This window comes from Zosterops lateralis, assembly GCF_965231275.1.
Source record: "Zosterops lateralis genome assembly, chromosome: 3".
Classification (NCBI taxonomy): Eukaryota; Metazoa; Chordata; class Aves; order Passeriformes; family Zosteropidae; genus Zosterops; species Zosterops lateralis.
The window spans coordinates 59,386,116-59,397,038 of NC_139764.1; the positions used below are offsets into that span (position 1 = coordinate 59,386,116).

The window sequence follows — 10,923 nt, forward strand, 5'->3', positions numbered from 1 at the left end:
CTGCTGGAGACTTATATTTCAGTGTTCCTACCTCATTTTGTATGCAGTATTTGACACAAATCTTAATGTCCAAAATTAATTAAGTCCCCAGGCATCGCTTCACCTTACTTTCATATCTATACGTATCTATATGAAGGAATCTTTACATAGAGTGACTTACATATGATTTTAAAATAAAGCTAATTAAACACTGGGATTTGTTTTTCTTGATCTAATAAGAAAAGAATTCTTTGAATTCAATTCACTTGAGTTGATGTGATGATGCTTAATGCTGCCATCCTGTGTTCAACACCGAAATAACAGCAAATGCGCTGGAAAAGTAAATGCTGTTTCAAGTTCAGATATTAGACTTTTTTTATAATTCAGTGCAAAGATATGTCTTCTTAATCCACTGGGGGGTTAGGACTGAGGTCTTTTAGAGTAAATTATGCCTTTCTAATCCACTGGGGAGATAGACCTGAAGCCTCGTGTAATATTCTTACTCAAATGTAAATGTAAAGTTACTATTCAATAAATTCCTTTAAGCTCTAGAATTCTGTAGAGATTAAATGGTACAATTTTTTACAAATCCTAGAATCATATTCACTAATTAATAAGGCTTCATTGTGAATGACAATTCTATACATTTTTCAAGTAAAAATTAGTGTCTTTCAGGAAAATTTATTGATTTGGGTTTTCCTTCTCCTCAGTTTTCAATTTATACTGCTTTAATTTAAAAATGATGTGACTTTTCCTGTGCAGTACTTGAACTGTTTTACACTATCAGGTGGCAAGTGAGGCACCCAGACTTGTGGTGAATTTCCCACTCCAGTGAAACCTTCGTGAAACTTTCAATACCTAATTATCTTGTGTGCTGCTGAATAAAAACTGAGGATAAGTTTCTATTTTCTAACACTTGCTGTGGCACCCTACATGATTAAACATAGATGGACAGAACCTGAGTCACTTCCATATTCTCCAGGAATAACTCAGTATTTGCATCTCATTTGGATAAAATTTCATCTTAGCTCTGATGAGGCCTCTCCATGAATCACATTTCCTCTTTTGAGACAGAGGTTAAAAAGCATTTACTGAAAGCTTCAGGTGAGATCTGTGTACAGTGTCAAGTGTGGTTAATTTTAGAGGGCTTGTGAGGGTTAGTTGCCTTTTGGGATACCTATGCATACCTATTGCCCCAAGTTATAAGCATTGGGGATTAAGTCTTTATGTTGGTGTTGGGCTGAATAATGCTCTAGATAGGCAAAGAAAGATTCCCTCAGGACTGGAAATTTACCTACTGTCTTTAGCCACATTTATGCCATCTCTCATTGTATTCCTCTGTATGGTGCAGTTGTTCCAAAAAGGGAGTTGTCACGTGAGCAGCACAAGGCAATGCACGGGGCTGAGCTACTGCAGGTTATAAAAACCATTGTATCCCATGGCCCTTCTGTTTGTATGATCTGTTTGAGTTTACACAGAGTAACCTTTCTGCTATTCCTGCTGAATATGTCAGTCACTGCAGTGCCAGATTATTTACTAAAAAAATTGCTACCTGGTTAATCATTTCTCTGTATGTATATAGGTTTTTTTGTCCCATTTCTCTGTATATGGTCTCTGTATATGTATATAGGTTTTTTTGTCCCAAACTAAGTGCAATGTTTTGCAGCCCAAAGAGAACAACTGCTTTGCATTTCTTTCAGACTTTGCCTTCCATGTAGCAAGAACCTTTTGAAAATCAGTTTTGTTCTTCATAATGTTCGTGTTCCATATATGCTTGGTATACTTTGCACCTTTAATAAGTAGGTATACTATTCCTTCATTAGTGAAAATATTGCGTAGTCACGTTTCTCTCCGCACCTACAGTGAAAAATATTTAAGTGGGTCATGAAAAATGGATTAGAAAAAACTGGGAGAGACCCACCCCAGATCCTATAGCCAGGCCCTCTGAAAAGGAGGGGTTTGAAGTTTAGTACCTCACAGATGACTGCTGTGCCTGCTGCAGACTAAATGTTGTAGGCCAATGTATTTTCCATCAAGTAAGGATGTACCATCTTCAGATTTTTGAATAATACAAGTGCCTAATTCAGCCAGGGGTTGCAGTGTTGAGAGGGCTTGTGAGGCAAGGGAGGAAACTTGCAAACTGAGTAGCATAGGTGACCCAACTCTTCAGTGTGTTGTCAATCCTCTCATAGGTTCATAGCTTAATATGTTAGTATGGAGCCCCTCACTTGGGTATTTTGGACTGTGCTGTGCAGAGAATAAGTCCTTCTGTCATTCAGCTCTTAGAGGTTTTAGGCCACATTTTCTTTCCCACCAACTTGCACAATATATGGGCTAGGGGTTGCTCTGGTTCTGTTCTCTATTGTTTAGCAGCATGAACATGTTGTGCAGCTGAGCATGGTTTCTCCTGGAAATGCAGGTGGTGAGAGTGGCAAAATGCATTAATTAGCTGAGCTAATAATGTTTCTCTGTGAATAAACAAAGTAATTATTCTGTTTGATCCGTGACCATAATGTTGCAGCTCTGTGGACATTTCTTGTTCTTTCTCTAATATACTCAAAGCAGACTGCTTTTTAAATAATTTATCATATGCCTGCTGTGTAGCAAAAAAAAGTTATCCAGCTGAAAGTTGGAGAAACTCCACTAAAATCAACTGAGACAAAATGATAAAGAACTGTATACAAAAATGAAAGCTAGTTTAAGTTTACCAATTTGAATTTGATGGAAGACCAGTTGGAGAGACATCTATAAGTAATTTATTTTCTTTTCACCAGGATCCTAAAAGTTTGGAAGGAGGCAAAAAAAATTTAGCAGGATTTACTACCTAGCAGATGGCTACAGACACTGTTTCATTAGGTGGAGGCCTTAAAGAACAGATTTGACAAATTTAGAGATAAATCTAGGGGAAGTCTCATAGAGATCTCTTGCAATTTTATGAATCTTTGATTCCACAATTATTACATAGCAAATTCTCAATATAATGATTCTTACTGCTTTAGACAAAAATAGTTACGTCTAGTATTTTTAAATTGATAAATAATAAGACTGAACACAAAAGGATTGTTTGGTTACAATTGCTTACTATAACTCATCATTTATATAGTAATGAGCATTCAGCTTTTTCTGGAAGCTGTTCTTCTGATTCTGCTCACATCTGTACTTTTTTTATACTCATGTAACTCTGATGGTTTCAGAGAAGCTATTCTAGATTCACAGGTGCCCAGATTTATTCATTGATTATTGAAGAAAAAATGTTCAACCTTGCATTGGGTAAATGGAGGGCTGTGGGGTGGGAGAGAGTGAACTGTCATCATCGATCTTGAGTACAGAGACTCTTACTTTATTCTCCTATCAAAATTAGTATGTTTGGGTAAATGATAATATAATAGGAATAGAAAAATTTCCAGGAACAGAAATTAGGAGGTTATTCAGAAATAAATTATGCCTTTTTTAACTTCACATGTCATGTACCTGCAAGTTGAACAGAAAAGCTGTCCTTTGTCCTCCTTCTCTGTAGCTAATATGATTAATATTCATCATCAAGGACTTGTGGGTTGAAATGAAACACAAATCCATTATATAGTCAGACTATAGAGCAGGTTGGCTAGCTGAATATGTTCTGGACAATAAGAAATAGGGAGAAAAACCTGCAGTAGTGAATATCAGTTTTTGGAAAATTAAATTTACAAAAAGGAAAGAAGAATCCTTTAAAGTAGACTGATCCATGAGTACTTTGTGGTTTTTTGGGTTTTTTTGTCAGGAAGTTCAGATTAAATGGAACTGGACAGGTTTCTTCCAGAAGTTTTAGCAGAGGGTCAGTGTGGGGGCGTTGCCTGGTTTTCATGCCTGCAGCAAGAATTTTCTATATCAGTTTCACATGCTTCTTATCATACCAAAGTGTGTTCTTAATACCGCATAATTGTTATTGTTACTCTTAACATCTTTGAAAAATAATTAAACTGTACTGTTTCTTTGTTCTGAAGTTCTCCCTGTTGTTAAAAACGGCTTTGAAGGTCGGATGTAATTTACTGAACTGCTGCATAGTTATTGTATGTTTGTAGTGAAGTGTAGCAGATAGTGAAGTGCAGAGCACTGTACTTACTTACTTATTCCATACTGTATTTTGAGAAGCTCATCAAAGCCAGCTGCTAGCAGCTTTGTTCCAACACTCTTATTGCTTTGCAGACTGATGTTCCTCAGGGAGTGATACGGGTGCAAGCGCCTCATCTTTCCAAAGTTTCCATGGCAATACAGCTGACAGAAGAACTGAAAGCCGGTGATATAGTAGCCAGGTTTCTCAGCCAGAAAAGGTATAAACACATCTTTGTTTTGTTATCGTGTTGGGAGAGGTGTCTCTTCATTTATTATGTTGGAAAAAAGTTCTAAAATACTCAGAGTCCAGGTCGGTCCATGAACTTTTTGGCTGAATTTAGCCATCAAAATACACACTTCAGGAGTTAATGCTTTTAAATGTCATTAAAGCTCAGAAAGCCTTCAGGAATACATGAGTACTGTTAGTAAAAAATTAATTGCTATTTAATCTGATGTCTCAGGAATACTTTTGTAATTTTCTGGGGACAAGTCAGAAGGGAACTCCAAAAAACCAGAGGAATGAGGAAAGAAAAAAAAATATTTTTTAAAATAATGCATTTATATATAACAGCATAATAGGTATTGGAGTATAATGGTGTGCAAATGTCATGTACATGAAATGATTTAAAACAAAAGCAGTGTTTTAGTTATTCAAATCCATTTAGAAAGAGAAATTTTAATCAATCTTTTGGAAAAAACGATTAACATGTGTTCATCATATCTAATTATTCAGATAAAGCAATAATATGGTACACTAGTTGAGATTAAGAAGCTGATTTTTCCTAAATGCTGTTTTTAGAGTTTTGCACCATTGTCAGAGAGTTATTTTCTGGCTGGGCTTTAGCATGTATTATTACAATTAAGCAGTGAGAATAATAGAATCCCTTTGTAAAACAGGGACTTTATTCTTCGTTGTCCTTTACTTCTTTTAGTTGCAGTACAATTAAGTCCAGCAAGAATGTGGTTTGTCCCACCCAACTATAAGGTTTTTTCTGAAATATGACGTATTTGAGGGAAATACTTATTTTTGCAGCAGCAGTAAAAGATAAATCAGAGATTAAGTATCAAGCTACTTGCTAATAACAATTAAATTCTTTCCTAAAACCTGCAGTTTCTTCATATTTATCTTATTTTACCTTTTCTCATATATTGCTCACTTGCAGGACTGTTCATTTGCACTAACATGCAAGGGTATTCTTGTTCACTGATTGTGTCAGTAAGTGTACACACAAAGGATTTGTGATGGGTGCAGTGCTGATCTTAATTAGCGTAACTTCTCCCAGACATGTGTAGGTGGCTGATCCACAAGCACCTTTCTAATGTCATCATTCATTGTGTTCTGTTCCCCACAGTGGAAATGTCCAAACACTCAAGAGAGAAGAGATCTTTCTCTATGAAATAGGAGGAAATATTGGTAAGAATGGCTTCTGAAGAACTTGTTTTGCTAGAATAAGATTCCTTGGCACATTGTCCATGGGCTTCACTGTGGTTGCATTTTTATTCATGTCCCTCATTCTCCCTGACACTAAGGCAGACAGTTAACCTTGTGAGGAAGGCAGCAGAGATGTTGGTGTGATCATTATATTAGTAGTATCTTATTATCTGTCCCAGAGGAAGTTGGCAGCTGTAACAGATGTTCCTGATATATATGTACAGTGAATAAGCACAGAAAGGTTGAATACAAAGGTGCTTGAAGTTCATCTTTTTCATCTCTTTGTATTGAAGCATAATAAGAGAACTTACAGTCCTTCATGTTCTGCATTTGAGTATTACTTGCAGGTTCTTTTGGGGAGAGGAAAATGCTCAGGCAAAAAGATGGCCATGTGATAAAATTTTCCAACAGTTAATCTTTCCTGCTCTGCTTATTTCAGACCCTTTTGGTTAAAGTAAATAGTAGATTAGCAAAGTTAATACCAAGGATAATTTCGAACACAGTTCTAAAGTTTTCTTCCATGAATGCAAGAGTATTTTTGCATTAGAAATCAATTTCTAATCACAGTATCTTTCATATGCTCAGGAAAACAAAAGGCGAACTAGAAAGCAGTAGTAGATTGGACTTACATTTACTTTTTTCCTTAACTGTGACCTGTTAAACTTATTTGGCATTATCAAATTACATGCACTACTTCTTTCCTTTGCAAGTTTCAATTCCATATGTCAATTACTACTTCTACCATTTTTCTTTTATTCTAATCACTATTATATATCAATTTTTTTTCATGTTTGGCTAAACTAAAAGACTTAATTAAATAGCACTTACCTATGTTTCCTGCAACAGGTATGTTTTAGTGTTTTTACTATGTCTGGTAAATAAGTTACCAAGATAGTTGGGTGCCAGATGAATGTATTATATGTTCTTTTGCAAATCCAGTATCTTCATACATTTCCTATGCCTGTTAAAGTGGGTTGCAATCCCAGACATAAGACTTTCGTAAAGGAGAGCAATATCTTGTTTATTCTACAGAGGTGTAGTCATTGCATGAAAAAAGGTTTTGTAACAGAATTCCAGTGAAACTGCAACAACTTACTCTTCCACATATGATAGAAATTGTGTTTCTCTTAGAGGAAGTGCAGATTTGTTTTGTTTTGACGTATGTTAGAAAGCTTAGATGTTTTCTCTGTCTGAATTGTTTACTTCCAGAGAATTTCAACTTTAATCAGTCCTTATTAATACTCTCAGTTGACGTAAGAGAAACTCCCTGCCTTTAACCTGCCATACAGGTTTAGGTAAACCAGCTGTCCTGACCTTTGCCATCTGTCTCTCTTCCCAATGTGCCTGACTCATGTGGAGGGAGCCCAAAACAAGAAGACCCAAGGGGCTCATCACACACTCATATCCTTACACTTACGCTCATAATTGTAACAAGCACAATGCTGTGATCTTGTCCCCCAGCAGATGCAGCTGCTGAAGTCTGCAGACATTTCTTTAGTAGTCAATACACTGTAGGACTTCAGGGCACTGAATGGGACTTCTGCCACTGCTTTGTGCCCAGGACTGGCTGGATAGAGCCATGGGAAAGTACTGTCCCCATGCTCTCACTGCCTGAACATGCTGCACTGTGCAGAGAAGATCTAGTTCAGCAACATGGGTCACAGAGGTTGGGATTAAAATCCTAGAGAGAGCAGATGGAGACTGCACCTGATTGAGCAGGGAGTCTTGTCTTCTTGCCTGCTCTGTGCAGGGAGTCCAAAGAGCTGACAGACAAACTCGGCAACGTTCCAGCTGTGTTTGCCTCCTGTGTCAGCAATGCAAGTACTGGAAACGTCTGTCTGGCACAAGCCATCCACCCCAAACAGTTGCATAGCAGAGTAGAAGAGGAGCTGTGATGTAGAGCTGCAAATGCATAAGATAATGCTTTGCCTGTAGGGGAATGGGAAGAATGCAGATCTTGATGGATCAGCATATGCTATTTTCATCATAGCTACTAGACATAAATTAATTGCCCGTAGTGCACCAAGAACAGTGTACTACTTTCCCCTCCTAGGACAGCAACTATTACAAGTGCTATGCAGAACAGCTGACTTAAGAGGAGGAGGATGAGGAGTAACATCTTCTTAGCAGGAAAAAACCTTGCACAAACTTAACATTTAAAAAGGGGGAAATAACCTGAAATTTTAATGGACTTCTATGCAAATGTGAATATAGTTTTTGGATATAATCATGAGGGGATCAGGACATTGCTCCATTTTTACTTGCAGATGGGTGTTCCCATCTGCATGGTTTGTGTGAAGAATCTGACCTAGAATGTGTCACAGAGGTAGAAAAGCCCCTTCTTCCTTCTTCCTCTTGTCCCCTTCCTCCTCAAGGCTGATAGGAAGAGTAAGAGCACCTCCAACTCTTATGTGCATTGTCCTTTATTAAACACCACAGCAAGACTTTGAAAATGTACATGGAGTAAAAGAGTAACAGGAACTTTGGAAGTTGTTTCCTTTCTCTTTTGGTACTGGTGTAACCACATGTCTTCTCTGTTTCTAGGAGAACGCTGCCTTGATGATGATACCTACATGAAGGACCTATACCAGCTAAACCCAAATGCTGAGTGGGTTATAAAACCCAGGCTGAGCTAAGATCAGAGCTAATGGCAAAACCTCCAACCTGTGGACTTACATTGTATGGCTGAATGTTTCAAAGGCATAGTGTGTCCTTTCAACATTCAACCATTATGTATATTAATAGAATTTAAAAAAAAAACAAACAAACAAAAAACCAATGGTGACCCAACAGTTATAACCAGTAAACTTTCTGTTTTACTTGCAGCAAAATTTTGGACATAGCACAGTTTTCCCACTTAAGTTTGAAACAAGCATAAGTACCTTATATATTTTATATATAAGTACCTTAAATATTTTAATGGCACTAAGCTACCTCCCATCTGGTAGGTCTTGTTTAAGAAGAATTTATTTTTCAAACAGGTGTTTAAATTCTTTATATTAGATATTTACAATTTGTTTGTGTAGCATTTTGTGTTCGTATTTTCAGTGCTAGTGCAGTAGAGAACCAAATCCTGATCAGCACTTCTGAATGGTACAGTATTAAAAATACCTAACCTGGTCATAGGAATTTCCCAAATAAGTGTGAATTTCACAGGAAAAAACTGCAATGCAGTATCTTTGGAAGTCCTAATTTAAAGTTTGATGAAAACTATTTAAAAACACTGTGAAAATGCTTTCTATGCAGCTTTTTTGCTAGATCTTTTAAGTAATTTTATTTTTACTCTGGTTGATTGTGCTCTTGAGATTATTACAAAAAAAAAAAGGAAAGAAAAAACAAAGAAAAGATCACATGACAAGGTGAGTCTTTTTAAATCTCACAGCTCTTGGCATTGGCGTTTCTGGCATATTGTCATGCCCTAGAAAAACCTTTTAGGTTTTTCAGCAGTGATATGTAGCCACGTTACACACACTGATTTTAGGTTTTTTGGACATCTGATAGACTGAGTTTTATGAACTGCCAAAACTTCTCTATTACTAGCATAATAAAAACTTTCAGGAAAACTAAAATAATTGTGGAAGGAAAGTGTAGTCTCAATTTCATAGGTAGAAACCACTAAACCTTTCACTCAAAAACCGTGTAAAGGTCTGTTGTGGGTATTACTTACCATCAGCTATATATCTGGTCTGTCCTGGACAAGGCTAGAAATCAAATTCTGATTTCCCTGATACTAATAGATGCTGTCTAAACCACTTCAAAAATTAGTCCAATGGAGAACTATTGCAAATCCATCCCTTTTCAGGGAAGGACTAAAAGCTCCCCATGGAATTCACTGATAATGAATTACAGACTGAGGAGGCTTGTTGCAACACAAAGTGCTGTGGCCTGGAGCTCCAGAGCCCCAGTCCCACAGCAACACTTTGGGCTCACTAGTTGTGTGCTCACTTCACAATTTATTTGTAAACTAGCTCAGCTGCCCTCAAGTGCTTACACCTGCGTGCTGACTACCTGAAGTAACTACTGTGAAATTGTGTCCTTGGAATGAAATACTTTCTTTCAATGCACACAGAGATTTATATTGACCTCATAGAGAGTATTCTACAAACAATCAAGGACTGCAATGCATTTTTTTTACATGATCAAAGCTGATTAAAGGAATAAAGGACGTTTCTGCTGAGCTTTGGACATGAGCCCTGTGTTGACAAAGTAACCACTGGAACTCTCCATTTTATATACAAGCAGTGAAATAGAACTCTGAAAGGTCATAGAAAAATCAGACATCTGATTAGTTATCCACAGCATATGAACAATTTTGGGGCCATGTGTATTTGTTGTTTCTTAAAGGCTGTCTTCATATGAAGAGAAAGCACTGCACTGGTTGGTTCTGAAAAGCAGGATGAGTAAAAGAGGAAATTATTCTGATGTGACTGTACTGCCCTCGATGCTCAGTCTAGCTGGGTATTCCCACATGGTATAGCACTTTGCCACTATGGGCAAATCCTCTAAGACAAATTACTTTTGTCTGTAGAACAAACTCCCTGTTCTTCAACTGTAAGGAATAGAGTAGCAAAACAGTACAATGCTTAGGTAAACATTTATGAACCTAATGTAATAAATTTAAGGGGTTTTTTTTGGCATGTAATACAAAAATAATGTGTGTTTTCTTAATACATTATAGTTGTGTAAAAGATTACTTGTTACTGGAACTCTAGGTGGTATTTTAATCAGGAGCAAAGTGCAGATGATAGGAACAGCTGTTCCTAACAGTTTCAATATGAAATTGTGACCAACCTGTGGTTATGATCTCTTAAATAACTTTGTTTTTGGTTTAGTGCCATTGTTTGGTTTTTTTTTAATTTAAAAAAGTTCTTTTGTAATTAAATGTTGTTTTTTTCTGATGTCTTTTCTCATTCAAGTTCTTATATTTGTGCATAAAACATACCCAAATGACACCAAGCAATGATTATTTTGTGACTTCACCCTTCACATCTTTGTAGAGAGCTTGTAGCATTGTGTATGACAAGAGACATTGATAAGTCATGCAAAACAAATGCCTGCTGGAAAAAGAAATAACTGACTAGAAGTTTAGAACTTTGGTGCAATTGCAATACACCTTTGCTAAATCTGTAATATAACAATTACTGGGTACATGCAAAGGAACAGGAGACTTCTCAGTGCTCATTGAAAATACTGGCTCTTAATTCCTCATAATTAAATTAGGGCACAAATGGGAAGTCCAAAACGAATTCAGGTAAGCTGATAAGGATCTTTTATAATTAAAAAGACAGTGCTGCATTAGTTGCTTATTTGGGGTGATTTGGCAGGCCACCTTTGTTTGACTGATAACTTGGGAAATGCGTATGCAGGAGTTTTTTCACCCAGCTGATAGATTAATGCTGTGTTGCAACCCTGTGCAGGCA

General features: G+C 36.8%; 1 protein-coding gene across 6 annotated transcripts in view; it reads left to right on the top strand.

Annotated features, from left to right (window-relative positions):
* ARHGAP18 (Rho GTPase activating protein 18) overlaps positions 1-8,848 on the top strand; it is a 94,321-nt gene extending 85,473 nt beyond the window's left edge. For all 6 annotated transcript variants that reach the window (XM_083856141.1, XM_083856140.1, XM_083856143.1 and 3 more), the window contains 3 exons: positions 4,165-4,289; positions 5,424-5,485; positions 8,048-8,848. In XM_083856141.1, the coding sequence (XP_083712267.1) occupies positions 4,165-4,289; positions 5,424-5,485; positions 8,048-8,139 (279 nt within the window). In that variant the 3' untranslated portion in view covers positions 8,140-8,848. The remainder of the gene's footprint in view (positions 1-4,164; positions 4,290-5,423; positions 5,486-8,047) is intronic.
* Positions 8,849-10,923: the final 2,075 nt, after the last annotated feature.